We start from the raw sequence: 18,300 nt of genomic DNA, 5'->3' as shown, positions 1-18,300 counted from the left end.
TCCAGTGAGCGGCAGTTCTGTGGGCGGAAATGCGTTGTTGATGCCAGAGGTCAGAGGAGAATGGCCAGACTGGTTCGAGCTGATAGAAAGGCAACAGTGACTCAAATAGCCACCCGTTACGACTAAGGTAGCCAGAAGAGCATCTCTGAACGCACAGTACGTCCAACTTTGAGGCAGATGGGCTACAGCAGCAGAAGACCACACCGGGTGCCACTCCTTTCAGCTAAGAACAGGAAACTGAGGCTACAATTTGCACAAGCTCATTGAAATTGGACAATTGAAGATTGGAAAAACGTTGCCTGGTCTGATGAGTCTCGATTTCTGCTGCGACATTCGGATGGTAGGGTCAGAATTTGGCGTCAACAACATGAAAGCATGGATCCATCCTGCCTTGTATCAACGGTTCAGGCTGGTGGTGGTGGTGTCATGGTGTGGGGAATATTTTCTTGGCACTCTTTGGGCCCCTTGGTACCAATTGAGCATCGTTGCAACGCCAAAGCCTACCTGAGTATTGTTGCTGACCATGTCCATCCCTTTATGACCACAATGTACCCAACATCTGATGGCTACTTTCAGCAGGATAATGCGCCATGTCATAAAGCTGGAATCATCTCAGACTGGTTTCTTGAACATGACAATGAGTTCACTGTACTCCAATGGCCTCCACAGTCACCAGATCTCAATCCAATAGAGCATCTTTGGGATGTGGTGGAACGGGAGATTCGCATCATGGATGTGCAGCCGACAAATCTGCGGCAACTGTGTGATGCCATCATGTCAATATGGACCAAAATCTCTGAGGAATGCTTCCAGCACCTTGTTGAATCTATGCCACGAAGAATTGAGGCAGTTCTGAAGGCAAAAGGGGGTCCAACCCGTTACTAGCATGGTGTACCTATTAAAGTGGCCGGTGAGTGTGTATATATATATATATATATATATATATATATATATATATACACACCGTATATACTCGAGTATAAGCCGAATTTTTCAGCACAGTTTTTGTGCTGAAAAAGCCCCCCTCAGCTTATACTCGAGTAAAGCAAAAAAAAAAAAAAATATATATATTTTTTTTTTGGGAGGGGGGGGGGGGGAGTCTATGACCAGCTGCAATAGTAATGTATAGAATCTCCCATAAAATAGTGATAAAGAGAAGCTTTAAAAAAACAAATAAAGTAAATAACAGTTGTAAATCCCTCCTTTCCCTAGAATACATATAAAAGTAGAAAATGACTGTGAAACACAAACACATTAGGTATCCCTGTGTCTGACAGTGCCCGGTCTACTGAATATAGGGGATCTGCAGTGCTCCTGTTCTGTTGGGAAGGGGTTAATAGGAGCACTGCAGATACCCTATAGTCAGCCAGGCTGAATTCCAAGTGGGGGAAGAAAAAACAGTCCTCAAGCTCAGGGAAGGGGCAGACAGACAACCAAAACACCACCTCCCCTTCCCCAGCAACTACTGCACCCAAAAACTCTGACCATTTTAATTTTTGAAATTTTCCAGTAGCTGCTGCATTTCCCCCCTCAGCTTATACTCGAGTCAATAAGTTTTCCCAGTTTTTAGTGGTAAAATTAGGGGCCTCGGCTTATACTCAAGTATATATGGTATATCTATATATGCTATAGACAAAGGTGGAGCTCGGTGCGACCGGTGGGGCATTTGCCTCGGTGCTGGTGGCAGCAACAAGACTTTCTGCCTTGGCTATGGTATGTAGGTACAAGTCTAGAACTGCAAACTAAAGGTTAATGCACACAATCAGGATTAGGTGCAGATTTCCTTATGTTGAAAATTGGCAGTGGAATCCATTAGCTTTAAAGTGAATAAGAAAATCTTTTTCTCACTCCTACAATGCAGATTCTGTTTTGCAAAGATTTTATTAACATCCCCAGCATATCAATGTATCTATTTTTTTTCCAGCATGTTTTTTGTTTTTGTTTTTTTTTTAAATTATGTTAAAATCTGTGCTGCAATCCGCATGTTTACGTATGGCAATTTGCACCAAAATCCACAACAGCTAATGTGGATTTTGCATGCATTTACCTGAAGATTTCCGTACATATTTTGTGCAGGTATCATAATCATGTGCCATACCTTAAATTTTTTCTCTGGTTGGAGGAAAGTCTAGCTTTGGTTCAGGGTCAGTGGTCCTAACATCTTTTTTAGAGGTAACAAATGGGTTTTGGACCCTACTTTCTCACATGGTTGAGTGTAGCCTACACCCTATATGGCTTAGGGGGCCCATAAGCACTTGGATCAGTATGAGATTGTAGCTTCCATCTGGCCCATAAGCCAAGGAGACCCACAGATTACCCTAACCACACTAAGGTGGATTATACTCCTTAGCACTCGTAAGGAGTTGCGCCACTGTCCCCTCTGATTTAATATTGATATGTAATCCTAAGGATGAGGCATCAATATTAAAGTTCCAGATAACACATTATACTTAGGTTTAGTAGTTCTTACATACTGTATAAAGATTTATGGTTATGACTTATTAATATTGGCTTGGTTAGGTTTTTAACATCATTTTACCCATGATGGTGCTTGTATGATCATTGGAAAGCGCTAAATGGAATTGGAGGTTTCTTTGGATACTTTCTAGTGTAGGTAAATTACATCTTGGAAGATATACAAACCAATAAAAATAGGCGTGCAGACACATTTAACTAAATTACTAACATTGTTATTTAGTTTTTTTATTTTAGTTTTTTTTTTTCTTTGTGCATTCAGATGCACCAAATATAACAGATTTAAGTATCGGCAGTGGGAACATTAGAGTATTTTTTAATGTACTGTACATGGTTTATATTCTTGTATCTAGAGACAAGCAGCGGCAATGTACAATTATGTGGCCTAAATGGGTGCGTAATTTGGCTGGTGTTCTGGTGCAATCAGACAGAAATGCCTCAGTGTTCCTGATTGGAGCTTCGGAATTAGCGCTGTGATTAATCGAGTTACCTCGCCGCTCGCTGCTACCTCGCTGCTCGCATCCTTGTAATCAGTGCCTTGCTTAATTACATTGGAAAAACAGGATTCATATTACTGAAATTATCCTCTGAGTCTCAGAATTGTATTATAGCGCCATTCTCTTTCTAATGGGTCCACCGTTTTTGTGTTTTTGTTGACTAGGAAAAACAAACATGGCTGCGAAATCTGCCGCTGCAAGAAGTGTCCGGATGTCCCATGTGGCAAGATTTGTCCTATGGGCTTTGAGCAAGACAGCCACGGATGCCCAGTCTGCAAGTGCAGAGGTAAGACGAGTCCTTCACCTCCTCATCCGCTGTGTCCTGCGCTACGCACCCAGCCCCCACCACACAGTGATAATATGTACAAAACTTACATTGTGAGAGACAGCTTTATGACTCCTCCAGTGCTACTAAATGTCATTTTCTGACAGCGTAACCCTATTTATTAGAGCTTTGTTTCCCGCTTGTAGCAATTTCATTTTTAATTACTGCAGTCTAATGAAGTAACCCATCATGGAGTCGACAATGACTTTTTAATGAGCACGTACAGGAGCCAAATGGACTGATTGTTTCTGTGCTTTTTCATTCCACATTATTCTTAATTATAAGTAAAGTCCAAAATCTTTCTTTATACCATACCTGCCATACTAGAACGCCTTTGTTAATTCTTATTAAGACTGAAGATGACTTTCTTGCGTACTTTATTTGTTCAACCCACAAGCACAAGGCAAACATAAGATATGGTAGACCAGTTACTACATGGCTTATGGAGACATTTTCAGGAAGATTTGGGTCCTGTGCCCTGTTAAAGGTGCATAATGTAAACTGTAGTGAAGGTAATCCACTCCTGCCTGGTCCTCAGCCGTGTCATGTGATCGGCAATACGACTCTGCAGAAAACTGGTTTCCTTCTGATGCTAAGGCGGGCATAGCTTTATTGTTACCAAACTCACTATCAGCCATATTGAACCGATAAGCACTCATTATTATTATTATTATTTATATAGCACCATTAACTCCACGGTGCTTTACATTTGGGGGTTACACACAATACACAGAATATACAGGTAGATAGAATACTAACAGTGATCGACTGGCACAGTGGGGTAGAGGGCCCTGCCCGCGAGGGCTTACAGTCTATGAGGGAAGGGGGGTAGAGACAGAAGGACAGGGGGATACTGTACAGATGTCAGTGAGGTGATAGTGTTATTGGAGGTTGTAGGCCTTCCTGAATAGGTGAGTCTTCAGGGCCTTCTTGAAGCCTGTGATTGTGGGGGTCAGTCTTATGTGTCTTGGTAGGGAGTTCCAGAGTATGGGGGATGCACAGGAGAAATCTTGGAGACGGTTGTGTGAGGAGCGGATGAGGGCAGAGCGGAGTAGGAGGTCATTGGAGGATCTGAGGTTACGTGTGAGCAGGTAGCGGGAGATTAGTTCAGAGATATATGGAGGGGACAGGTTGTGAATGGCTTTGTATGTTAGCGTTAGTAGCTTGAACTCAATTCGCTGGGCTATAGGTAGCCAGTGGAGTGTCTGGCAGAGGGGAGCAGCCGATGAAGATCGGGGGGTGAGGTGGATTAAGCGAGCAGCGCAGTTTAAGGTGGACTGGAGGGGGCGAGGGTGTTAGCTGGGAGTCCATGCAGAAGGGTGTTGCAGTAGTCTAAGCGGGAGATTATGAGGGCATGGAAGAGCGTCTTAGTAGTTTCCTGGGTGAGGAAGGGGCGAATTCGGTGGATGTTCTTGAGCTGGAGGCGACAGGAGGTGTTGAGGGCTTGAATATGTGGCTTGAAGGACAGGTCAGAGTCCAGGGTTACCCCAAGGCATCGGGCCTGTGGGACAGGGGTAATTCTGGTTATAGGCCTTGGCTTAATTCTAAACCAGAAGAGTCCCATGATCAAGTGACCTAACTTCTGACTTAGCAATATAAATTTAATTTTTTCAGTAGAAATCCCCTTTAGTGCAGTGAACGCATTATAGAAGTTATTGTTGCGCCCACCAGCTAAGCGCTGTGTACCTGCGGATCTCTTCATCTGAGCAGCTGCCACAATCAGAAATAGAGATCGGCGATCCCAATGACTAAGCAATTTTGCTGGAGCTGCATTATTAAAACCATTACCTGAACACGCCACTCCAAAGCCAGTGGGAATGGTAATCTGAACAAGCTCTGTGGGGTTTCCATGACCTCCTCTTGGTTCTTGTAGCAAGTTAAAGTATTCACACTTATCATTGCCACTTCCATTTAGAAGTGCTGTGATTGTAATAGCACTTGTTACATGTTGCCATGGTTGGACAGTGAATTATAGAAAACTCACACAATGGTACGTGACGAAAAGGCGACTCAGCATTTTTCGGTCTATACCGTTATTACATATAGTTAATAACTCGCTACTTGTCGCGGCCCACATATAATACAGTCATAGAACTGTGATCACTTTGTAATATTTTTTGTTGAGTATTTCCTTACCCATTGTGAAGGAGACTATTGGATACACAGCAGGCATGGTAAGCTTCTATAGCTTTCAATGTGTTACTTAGGGAACATACATAACTTCTACCCAACTCTTATATATTGTTATTTCATCATAAGCGACTGATTTATTTTTCTTACAGTTTCTTGTGCTGTGAATGTAACTTTTTAATAAGCAAGAATATACATGTAGCCACTACACAGCTCATTCAGATAACTGGCTATAGTGGCACCTGCAGTATGCTGTGCCAAACCCACACATTATTTTTGGACACATTATGGGACGGGGACAAAAAGTCGTAAGCCAAAGTTTTTTGGGTTTTTTCCTTGCACGGAACCGATGCCTGCACCAAGTTCACCACTTTTGTGGCATAAATGTTGACAGAAACCTACACCATCTGTGAGCTGGTATACATTTCTGCAGAGGTGCATACGCCTCATCATAAATCTGGCAATTTCTCCACCATCGTAGGAATCAAGATCAATGCAGTCTGTGAATAGGAAAATCTGCCGAGAGTACTGCTTCTGAACTTTCCAAAGATGTCTTTTTTATTTTGCATTGCAGCTTCATTTTCATGAAAATCAGCATTTTATTAGTGTGAAAAATTTGCTGAAAAGGGCTTTAGGGGCATTTCTTCTACTGCTGGGGCGTCACTCTTTTCTGATAACTGCCTCTAAGTGCAGACAAAGTGTGAAAAAGTGGAGGATGTCGCTCAAACATTGGGGTGAGACTGGGCTGAGTTAAGGGGGATTATCTAGAGCAGAGGGTGAAACCCTGGTAGGAGAAGAAATACCCCTAAAGCCCTTCTCGGCTAATTTAAATTGGAATAAAACAATGATTTTCATGAAAAATGAAGCAGCAATGCTAAATAAGAACGGCATATTTGGATAGAGAAGAAGCCGTCCTACTAGGTAATGTCATCAGTTTGATACCAATGTTACCAATGTGAAATAAACACATAAGCTGTGTCCACATCTGGAGTGACTTTAATGAGACTTTGTTGCAGATTACATCACATTGGTGATGGAACCCATCAAACCATTATTAATCAGTAAGGACCATCAGGAACCATTGGTGTCCTTCATGTAACAGATCACCAGTTCAACAGCCCAATCATTTTTTTGGATCCATTACCAGTTGTGGTGTGTATGTATGTAGATAGATATAGATATTTCTATAAAAAGCAGAGTTCTCTTCTTCATTAATAAAAAATTACTAGCCAAGGGTATTGCCGGAGGCATCGAAGATTGAGTTACTGCTGAAGGAGCCAGGCGCATTAGGGACCCATCATAAAGCCTACATTTTTTATTCAATTTTTACTTTCCTGTTCATTATAAAAGTCAGTGATGATAAAAGTCAGGAATTTTTGACTTTGAAAATATGTATTGCCCTTTCTATCACAAGGCATATGTTTTTTCTTTTACACATTTCTTATTACAGACAGATGAGCAGCCTGCTGCTGAGCTATAGCTTCTGTACCACCTCATAGTAGTGATACAGCTCCGCATCCTGAGCAGTCTCCAACCTGCTTAAAAAAACATTAAAATAGTAAATGCACAAAATTATGCCAGCTCTTCCTCCATTAAGTTCTTGTTTTCCTTTCATTTCTAAAATTAAAATGGCCATACATCTCTCCTTCTCCTCAATGTTGTATATCTGGCTGCAAGACAACTGGCGGGGGCAGAATCGATCCAGCTGAGTACTGTCTACAGTAGAACCAAAGATGGACAAGCCTCTCAGTTGCTCTCCAGATGAAGATATAGATCAGCTAGGGATTATACGCATTTTCTGTCCCAAAATGGATTTGTCATACTGATTACCTATGTAAAGGACAAGTCATCGGTTTGCGATCTGTAGGGGTCTGATGCCTGGACCCTGCACAGATCAGCTGTTCCAGCAGCCTCCAGTTGCCATAAGCGGCGCCCAGTACGTCGATCGCCATCTACCGGTCGATCGCGGGATGCAGCCAGGGATCCCCAGTGTCTGCTTGTTCACAGTGCAGGCTGAGAGTCGACTCTCAGCCTGCGCTGTGAACAAGCACTCCGGACACTTGCAGGCCGGGCAGCAGCAGCTCCCCGCTCTTAGGGATGGAGGGAGCCGGGGTGCTGCTTGTTCACAGCGCAGGCTGAGAGTCATCTCCGGACACTGGCAGGCGGGGCTGCCGCAGCCCCAGCCTGCCAGTGTCCAGAGATAACCCTCAGCCTGCGCTGTGAACAAGCTGACACCGGGGATCCCTGGGTGGCCACAGAACGCCGCTGTCTCCTGCTCTCACACTCCGCCCAACCCCGCCCACACACACGCCCCACCCACCCCCAGGCACGCCATGGCCCCACCCACAAGAAGTGGGTAGTAGATCTTTTGCCTTGGTCAGTTTATAAAGTAGCTCACATGCTGAAAAAGTGTGAGCACCCCTGCCATAAGCTGTTGTAGTGGACAGGATGCCTGTGCAGGCTGCTCTTATTCCAGTAGCCTGCAGTCCACTGCATATTGGTGGCTTTGGAGAATGACTTGTAGGAGCGTCCTGCACGGGCTTCCCTATAAAAGCATGACTTTTTTGAAAAATGGGCAGAGTTTAAGGTGTGATGCCATACGCCAAAACGTCTAAGCCAACAAATATGTTGTGCGATATAACAATATTCCAATTTATCTAAAACCTAGACACTCTAAGTAATCTGTGCCAGGGTGCTTGTCTTTGTAGAATATTTAGTAGAAAAGAGCAACGTGCTCCACATCACTAAGCCTGGCCTCTTCAATAGTTAGTGGAAGAAAAAAACCTGACAAAAATAATCTAAAATGCATAAAAAAAGCGGAAGAGATAAAGATAAACAATGCAGCCAGTAAATGACACCAGAAGAGATTTTAATTCCCCTTTGATTGTCCTCGGTGACAATGACTTCAGTATCTGTCTGCTTTCACAGACGCCGCACAGTTTTCAGACTATGTTTAAATCAATGGCACATGGTTTATTAATGAACGGGTTTTATACAATGGATGATAAGAATTTTATATACAATAGGGGATCAATTCATTACCGTGTGCTATCGTCCATTACAAGGAATTAGTTAGTTATTGATTTCTGGTGGAATGAATTATCCTAATGGTTAGAAGATCATTCTTATTAACAGAAATGACAGCAGGCTTAGAGGAAAGATTACTTACTGCGGCAGTCAGACCAATGTAACCCAATGTAAGGAGAGGGTCGGACTGGGGACTGCTGAGCGATACATTATAAAATATCACCTGACTTATTCAGGACATTCAGATGTTGTATAGAATTGGTGGGCTTTCCATTAAGCCATATAGTCCACCAGGAGACCCCTGGACATTTATATGGGACCTGGTTGCAGGTTACTACTGGTTATCTGTGTGGTAAGGGGTCTTTTATAACCAAGGGTTGCAGGGAAATGAAGGGGGACACAAAATTTGGTGTATTCACTGACAAGGGAATCGGTGTGCCCTATGTACACAAGGACACAAGCGGCAGAAGAGAAGGAAAAACAGGACAATGGAGCTGTGGCCACTGGGAGAATCAAGACGTGGCGGCCATGCATTGCCAGCACTATATACAACATTATAGTGCTCATCATTATCTATGATTAGAGGTCTAAATCTGTGTGCCAACCACCATATCCTAAGAGTGCTAGTGATCCAGTGCTTCAGTGATGACTCCAATTGAATTGATAGGTATTTGCCCAATTAAGTAAAATTCAGCCTTGCACTCCCCTACACTGACAGATAGGTAATCTTTTCCTATGCCGCTGTCATGTGACCGCTTCAGTACCAGCCACAGATAAACACCAATGCTGCCCCCCCCCCCCCCCCCCCCAGTTTTTCCAGATGCATGCCTGCTTTATGTACCGTGCATGGCACTGGGTCTGATAAAGTAACTGTCATGCTGTACAGTCTATGCAGTTCTTGCCATTTTTGTCACTATTTTGCCACTGAAGTGAAAGAATTGCCACTTACCCCTTTGCAACAATTGCAACACTGTCATTGCCCCAAAGAGCTCATTTGCATTGTAAACAAAATAGCAATGTATTGGCAGCGGAGGCATAGGTTCACAAGGGGAAAACTGTCTGATTCAGGTGACCTGAACCATTTATCTATCTGCAGGGCTGGGTTCAGATTCCCTTTAAAAATTCAGTGGGTATCAATACTTAGATTGATAGCTGAGGGCGGGTTCACATCTGTGCCCAGTCTTCTTTTGGGTTTCCGTCTTCTGCTGAGAGTAACTGGACAGGAGACGTAAACCCAGCTGTCAGTTTTCAAACCCATTCACTTGTGAGCGTCTTCTGCCTCTCTGCGGCGAAACCTTTTTTTTTTTTTTAACTGACACAAAGTCCTGTATGTCCAACTTTGTTGTCCGGGTACAAAAAAAAATGGCTTCACTGCGGAGAGGCAGAAGACGCCTCAAGCCACTCAAGTGAATGGGTTTGAAAACTGACCGCCAGGTTTACGTCTCCTGTCCAGTTTCTCTTGGCAGAAGACGGAAATCTGAAAGCAGAGACCGGACGCAGGTGTGACCGTAAGACCACTTCTTGGACTCCTAAGTATTAAAAGATCGATGTTTTACAGTAAAACTGTATACCCAATTCATCTATATAGTAGGCCACAGCAAAATGGGTGCAGCATTTCTATTTCTGGTGCTCTTACACTCCCTTCTGTTAGGTTGGTGGTGACTGTCACCAGGATAATAATAATATAAAAAGATCTGGTAAATCCCTTAAAGAAAGTGCTGCTAATTCCTTACGCTGTGAATTTATTTCAGCATACTTGTCCTAGTCTGAAGGTGAAATCCCTGGTAAAATCTGCTTGTTAGTACTTGCCGGTTTACTGCTGATTTACCGGGAGTTTCTTCACTCCAGACTTTGCTGAATCTGATTATATTTTATTTTTATTCCATATTTCTGTTCATTCTCACAATCCCCTTACCTCTCTGGAAAGGCTTGTTTGGAGACTGCTAGTGTTACCATAATTCCCTCCTTCTGGTCTGAAGCTAGAAAAGCACATTTTGGATACAATAAGTTAGTGTTTCATCGAAGAACAAGATGGTAAAAAGCAATTAGCAAGTGCCTCATATACTACAAAGCCCACAGGCCCTGGCAATAAGCGGCGCTCATGATTACGCCGGTGGCAGTAGGAGATAGAAAGGTCAGGTTTAACATACTACACATGTTGATCATATTTTGGAAACCAGACTGAGTCTGTGGTAAATGTTTATCTTGCAGTTTGGGGTAGCGTACATAAGTAAAAACCATATGTGCAGCTTCATTATGGGATTTACATCTGGCATCCGCTGGTCATGCTTTAAACCCTCTGACTGCAGATGGTATCATTTAAACAGCCCGATATTGCAGGTGGCTGTGAGCTACTTTAATGCTGCCAGGTTGGCAGCGAGATGGAAGATGATTTGGGCATCGATAAGAATTCTAAATATAAACTGCTGAGTCAGCCTCCGGAGATCATCCATAGAGCACATACAAGTGAATGGAAATATCCATCTGCTAGTACTTAAATCATGTTTTAGGCTAACATCTTCTTCCCACTGAATTACTTACAATTACTTTTCTTAAGGGGAAACCAATTCCTTGATTCAGAGAATTTAACCTATTTTTGTGTGGGTTAGACTCTATCTTCGTCCAGACTGTCCACCGCTACCTGGGAGCTTTGCTGTACTGTGGATTAGACATTTAGTTATGCTATAGTTTACACTTTATCCATGTACAATATTGTTTGCGCCTAAAATCCTGACTATTTCACCGCGTCTGCTAGGCTACTTTGTGTCTGTATGGTTGTGGTCTGGTTGGAGTATCTATGTAGGCGTAATTTATAATGCGCTCCTTTTTGAAAACTGGACAAAATTTCCTGAAGACTTGGATTAAGTTAAAAGTGACACCTGAAATACTCAGGACTAGAGAAGAGCGAACAGTAAAATGTTCGAGGTTCGATATCCGTTTCGAGTAGCCCCTCAATATTCGACTACTCGAATCGAATATCGAACCCTATTATAGTCTATGGGGGGAAAATACTCATTTCAGGGGTAGGCAACGTTCGATCAAATTATACTTACCAAGTCCACGAGTGAGGGTCGGGCTGGATCCTCCGTGCAGTCTTCTCCTTGCAGCGTCCCTGCAGTGTCTTCCGGCTCTTCATTCACTCTGCCAGGCATCGGGCCTGGGCAGAGCCGACTGCGCATGTCCGCACTACAAGCGGACATGCGCAGTCGGCTCTGCCCAGGCCCGATGCCTGGCAGAGTGAATGAAGAGCCGGAAGACACCACAGGGACGCTGCAAGGAGAAGACTTCTAAAGGTAGGAGAAGAACCAGCGTTGATTGGCCAACTGTATAGCATTCGGCCAATCAATGCTGGTTCTGCATCGAACTTTTACATTTGAACAGCGAGTGGTACTCGATCGAGTACGAGTATTTTGAATACCGTAGTATTCGATCGAATACCTACTCGATCGAGTACTACTCACTCATCTCTACTCAGGACCCCTTGGCATTTGGCCTTTTAATCCTGGTGAACAGATTGTCGACTCTTATACTTGATAAAAGAATCCAAGTAAAGGAGTACAGTTTGCTACATTTGTAGCATGTCTGCTTGTTCTGAAATCTGTAAGGGTTCATATCTGCATTCGGTATTCCATTTAGGGACCCCCGAACGGGAACCAATATGCATTAAAAAGCGGTTCACTAAGAAACCACACGGATCCCATACACTTGGTTTCCACACTAAGCATGAGAAAAGTGCTGCTTGTACCACTTTTCTCTCCGCGTGATTCGTGAGGACACTGAGCGGAAACCACACAGACCCCATTATAGTCTACAGTGCCTTGCGAAAGTATTCAAAAAGGGGAGAGACACCAAGCGCACTAAGTGTAGTATTAGGCTGGATGAAATTGAGATATCTTAGATACAGTCGTAATACCAGATGGCCTCTCACCTTGTGGGGTTGTGTTCATCACAACACCTATTGATGCATGTAGATTTCAAGGTGAGGGTCGCAACGGTTCAACCTGTTGACACCGAGGATCGGAGAAAACAATTGAAGGCAACAAAATGGACCTAAGTCCACAGACAGGGAATCCGCGCTCACTGGTACGTAGAAGAAAGGCCAGGTTGATAATCCAAATGGACAGAAAACCTTTTATTGGGGTGCTAAAAAGCACAACAGTCTGGCCCGATGTGACCTGTTACTTTGCACTGGAGAAAGGACCTTTAAGTGGCCCGATACACATTGTGATTTTTTGCTTTTTATGACACCAATAAAAGGTTTTCTGTCCATTTGGATTGTCAACCTGGCCTTTCTTCTACGTACCAGTGAGCGCGGATTCCCTGTCTGTGGACTTAGGTCCATTTTGTTGCCTTCAATTGCGAAAGTATTCAGAATAATTTTGCACACTCAATTTTTCAGTTTTTTATTTGTTAAAAAAGCTTCAAATATCCAATAAATTTCGCTCCTCTTCACAATTGTGTCCCACTTGTTGTTGATTCTTCCGCAAAAAATTCAAATTTGATATCTTTATGTTTGAAGCCAAAAGTTCAAGGGGGCCGAATACTTTCGCAAGGCACTGTATATAATAGCTAACCGTAATTTAATGCGTATAGGTTTCCGTTCGGGGGGTCCCCAAGCGGACTTCCCAAATGGAATACCGAACACAGTTGTGAACCAGGTAGCAAATCATGAAACTACAACTAAAGCGGAACCTCACGATTCACAAGTAAGCAAGCATACTAGGTACTAGAATGATGCATGGTTATGAAGCTTCTCTTGCACCATTATTCGGATGTAAGGATTTTGTAGTTGTTTTGCACATTTATTATCTTGTTACTGTTCCCTTGCAGAAGCAGCTTCATCCGCTGGACCTCCAGTTTTGACTGGCACGTGTCTGTCAATGGATGGAAGACGTCACGAGAATGAGGAGAGCTGGCACGATGGCTGCCGTGAATGCTATTGCCACAATGGACGGGAAATGTGTGCCCTGATAACGTGTCCTGTTCCTGGCTGTGCCAACCCCACCATTCTTCCCGGGCAGTGCTGTCCCTCGTGTCCAGGTAATTGCGAATATCACAAGCTTATTTGGTTTCTTCCGCTGACAATTTAGGGATACTGATATTATTTGCTTTATCTCTTTGTCAGATTCCTTATTCAAACCTTTTTGTGCGTTTGAGGTTCACAGCTTTTCTTTTCCTTTAACTTTTCAATCATCAAGATCTGTTCGAGGTTGGGAGTGATTGAAACCCCCTTTGGCTAATAAAGTGTGTCTGATGTTAAAAAATTGATAACAAACATCTAATCCTTTGATGAAACCGAGCATGAGAAAAAAAAGTGATTGACGTACTAGAAAGCTTTTGATAAACAGTGCCTCTAGTGTTTGACCTCTTCTGTTCTTATCGATTAGCCTACGTGAGATGATGAAGTTCTAATGACGAAGTTGGGATTTCAGAGATATAATTCTTACCTGCTCTCTGTCTTACAATACACCAGCCTTTCTACTTTTATTCACTGTAATGTCCTATAATGTATAGGGCATATATCTTGTCTATAGTAGTGGCAGATCATATTATTTCTACGGCCGGAGTTATACACATTCAGTCTATTGTGTGGAAGTCATCATTATTGACTGATCCACTGGATTTCTATTGTGTAGAATTGGTTTTATCAGCAATAAATGCCCATTGTAGAATGTAAGTGGCAATCCCAGAACATGTTTCTATGGGTACAATATAAATGGTTTATTATTGATTTTATAGTAGTAATCATATTTCCAATCATAGTAAAAGATATCTATACTATTTATGTATTTACCGTACCGATATAATATTGTATGACTTTTTCTAGTAACACGAGAAATGGATTGTTAGACTGTGACTAAAGATTGTGTAACTTAAAGCAATGGGCCTATGAGGTTTGGGGGTTTATACTGTATTCTATAGTAGAGATTCCCAACTTTATGTAGGTTGCTACACTTAACATGGCTAAAGGTTGGCCGAGTGATATGAGAAGCTGTAGTATGGATATGACCTGCTTGGTGCCAATACCGAACAATAGTATCTGAACGCAGGACCACTTGGAGATCCAAATGTAAAGTTCCGTATTTGGCTTCTGAGTCACGGGTTGGGAAACGGTGGTCTCTAGTTTGATTGTTCTTAAATGTTCATGTTAAAGAATCGTACACATCAGGGAGAGTGTGTGCCTACATAGGCAGTATGGAGACTTACAAGTCATTCCTGCTCCGCTAGGGATTCTGGGTAAAAAAATATGTAAATCTATTCTCCAAGATGTAATTAGGAGAACAGTGCACTCTGTACACCACCCTCTAGAGGGCAGCATCCTTAACATCATGCATGACTCAGTTAAAAAGTCTAGTATCATGATGCGGATTTAATTGCCAAATTAGTATTTCTATTCCAAAAGGAACAGAAAGAAGACATTTCCTTTCCTCTACGATAGGGCATATTATAGATCATTACAAAGTTGTCAGTCTTTCAATTTTGTATGCAGGCCCCCTGATTCCAGAGATATTGTTGACATTATTTTTGGCTACTGGTATCACTGTACTGTCCAGGGGTGGGGGCCACTACAATTCGTCATCAATTGGGCAGTAGGGAAAGGGGGCAGTACAGTGATATCTGTAGCCAAAACGAACACACCAATAACTCTGGAACCAGGGAACCTACAGGGAAAACTGAGAAAATACTCAACTTTGTAATGATGTATAATATGCCCTGTGTTAGCAGTCATGGAAGGTCCTTGTTAAATGGTTGGTTAGTATGAGAAATGATCCCTGTGTAATATCTCAATGAGGTGAGAGTCAACCTATTGTACAACTGGTTGAAGCTCTATATTATTAACAAGGCACATCTCCATACATTGTGGAGGCTCCTTCAGCTGCTAGTAGAGGTAGCAAAAGTTAGATCAGAACTAAGGATCGTGCATAAAACATAAAAGTCACAGAAAACTCCTGTAAAGTTATTTATTAGGTAGGTAAAAGTCATGAAACGTCCCAGTATTCTTTCTCTATGGATTCCAGGCAGTTTTCAGGATCTTGGCTTGCAGCATTCTATGGCAACTTGCAACGTTTGCATTAAAAATGAATAGAAATCTGACCAAGTCCTGTGTCAGTCACACGGGTCCTGAGCTTATTACTATTACAGTATAGCTAGCAGCTCCCTCTCTCTCATACAACTCTGTGATGATGGTCAAAGGACCAGATGGGATTTCCATCCCCCAAAAGTAAGCAATGATGAGTTCCATAGAATTACTAGCATAATAATAATAATGGTACTATTCCGTTATCGGGCCAGCAGCAGCGCATTTCAGCACCAGCTTTCGGGACAGCAGTTCAGTTCAGCAGCGGGAATTACAATGACATCCGAGGACTGCTGGCCCGATGCTTGTGCCCAGTAGCCAGTACATCAATGACCCCCCCTCCATCTCCTCCTCCTTCCAGTGCTGCCCCCCAGCTCTCCTTACATCTACCCCGTACCCTCTCCCCGCCACATGACTAAGCCGATGCTGGCCCGATGATAGAGGCCGTGCTTGTGTGTAGTAGGCAGTACATCGATCGATGCCCTCATCCTCCTCTTCCTTCCAGTGCTGCCCCCCAGCTCTTCTTACATCTGCCCCGTACCCTCTCCCTGTAATAGGCCTCACCGTAAATCTTGAGCAATGAATGCTACTAGATAGCCGCCGGACGCTGCAGAAAGTTTGTCCCTCCGGCTCGCTGTAGCTCACCGTTCCTATAGTCGGCGTGTTTCTTGTCAGGGCCTGGATTGAGCCCCGGTGTCTTTCCTTTCGGTCTCGGTACTAGCGCTGAGGTGAGGCCTAGTCGTGTGGCGGGGAGAGGGTACGGGGAAGATGTAAGGAGAGCTGGGGGGCAGCACTGGCAGGAGGAGAAGGATGGGGGAGGGGGGTCATCGATGTACTGGTTACTGGGCACAAGCATCGGGCCAGCAGTCCTCGGATGTCATTGTAATTCCCGCTGCTGAACTGCTGTCCCGAAAGCTGCTGCTGAACTGCGCTGCTGCTGGCCCGATAACGGAATAGTACCATAATAATAAAAATAATAATAATAATACATTTTATTTATATAGCATATACCTTGAATACGAAAACTGATGAGAAACTGATTCCCAAAGTAGAAAATTGTATAACTTTTCGATATTCAATGGACCAGCTAGATTTACTGAAGACGTAATCCCTAGGCTATCTACAATATCATCAAATTAGACATTTCTTCTATAACCCAAACCAGCAGATACTGCAAGCCGGACAGAACGTCATCTAGCTCCATTCATCTTTGCTGGCGATCACTTGAAATGCAGTTTGACTTGTGAAAGAAACCACAAGCATGAGAACAATGATAGACTGATTAATGTTGCTGCCTTGCCTTACTTAGTATTAGCTATGTCAATGCACAGTCTGATTCCTCCGAGAGCTTGGCTGAATCCTTAAAGCAGCAGAACAAAGGGGATTTAGCCTCTTTTACATTGCGTTCCCTCTAATAGAATCTGAAGCTGTTGTGTTAATAATGATTGTCTTCAGAGGTAGCTGCAGCACTGTAGATAGTGGAACAAGAGGTGCTATTAATCAATGCCAATGAAATACGGAAGACGCAACAGCTTTCCGGGACTCGTCCAAGGTCACAGGATAGTGAAAGCTGCTGTTTTTCAAGCCCGCGCCACATAGCAATTCTTCTGTCAGTTTATTTTCAATAGTTGCAGAAAATAACTTTCTCTGAACGCTGCCTTTAGATTATGTGTCAAATAAGCACCATTTTATAATCGCACCTTATAAATCAAATGAGGCAAACAAAGGCTGTCAAGTCCCCACATTTCTACAAGAGACCTGTGGCATTATGCTGCGGTTTATGCGAAGAGTGCCTCTGCAAATTGCAATCTGACTGTGCCCTCCGCCACCTGTCCTAACGGAGATAAATGAGGACCATCTGCGGCTGCATAATAAAATGAGCAACGTAAACGCTTGACCTAATTATTATTAATAAGCTGTTATTATACCACCATTGTGCTGCAAGCGCCCCGTGCTGTTTTGTACACCAGGACCAAATGCTGATGGTTAACTCACACAGAGGCTTCAGGCTGGCACAGCAGAAGGTTGTGATATCTGCTCCACTTGGATGAAACCATTCCAACTGTCTAAAACAGGCTGCACAACAAAAATAGGATTAAGGGAAGGCAGTCTGACAAAATTAATCAAGTAATTCAGACAATTTGGCTTGAGCTACTTGGGCCGGATACAGAAAGATTATTTCCATCCATGTCGAAAATCTTGTTCAGATCTATATCTCTGCAGCGATCATTAGGAACGTGCCATGGTTACGTGTCTCCAATGTCTACTCTGAGATTACATTTTTTAGCGGGTACGTCCACATGGTACCCTGAGTGAAATTTTAATATTAAACTTGCAGAATATATTAGTAAGGGTAGGAATATTTTTACGTGTTTTAGTTGACTTGTAAGCAGATATTTACTGGCATTCGGGGCAATTTCTTAGACTTTGGGGATTAGTTTGAGTCATTTTATACCCACAGATGTAAGTGTCATATATGAAAACTAGTCTAGAGAATACAACATAGCGGTTTTGCCTATGGCAGATGGTTACTTAGGTTTCCTAAAATTCGCGTTTGAAATGAGAGCTGTTTGCTAGGGGCAGTTTGCTTGTTTTTATTTGCATCTATTTTACTTTGTAATTCTGATGTCTTTGGTAATAGGAAGGAACAAGATAAAAAATGTAGAAGCCTAAGAGCCCTAAGTAACATGCATAAAGCTAATATTAATCAATTATAGCTTGTATAAGTAAGGGCTCGTTCACATCTGCGCCCGGTCTCCGTTCTGCAG

At 43.0% G+C, this 18,300-nt stretch overlaps 1 protein-coding gene across 1 annotated transcript in view; it reads left to right on the top strand.

Moving 5' to 3' along the window:
- Positions 1-18,300, top strand: part of CRIM1 (cysteine rich transmembrane BMP regulator 1) — a 530,601-nt gene that overhangs the window by 448,670 nt on the left and 63,631 nt on the right. The window contains exons 10-11 of the mRNA XM_075267494.1: positions 3,137-3,258; positions 13,285-13,494. Coding sequence (XP_075123595.1) covers positions 3,137-3,258; positions 13,285-13,494 — 332 coding nt within the window. The remainder of the gene's footprint in view (positions 1-3,136; positions 3,259-13,284; positions 13,495-18,300) is intronic.

The sequence above is a fragment of the Leptodactylus fuscus genome, chromosome 3 (genome assembly GCF_031893055.1).
Source record: "Leptodactylus fuscus isolate aLepFus1 chromosome 3, aLepFus1.hap2, whole genome shotgun sequence".
Lineage (NCBI taxonomy): Eukaryota > Metazoa > Chordata > Amphibia > Anura > Leptodactylidae > Leptodactylus > Leptodactylus fuscus.
Note: the sequence above shows the minus strand (reverse complement) of the source record. Positions and strands in the feature narration are given on the sequence as shown.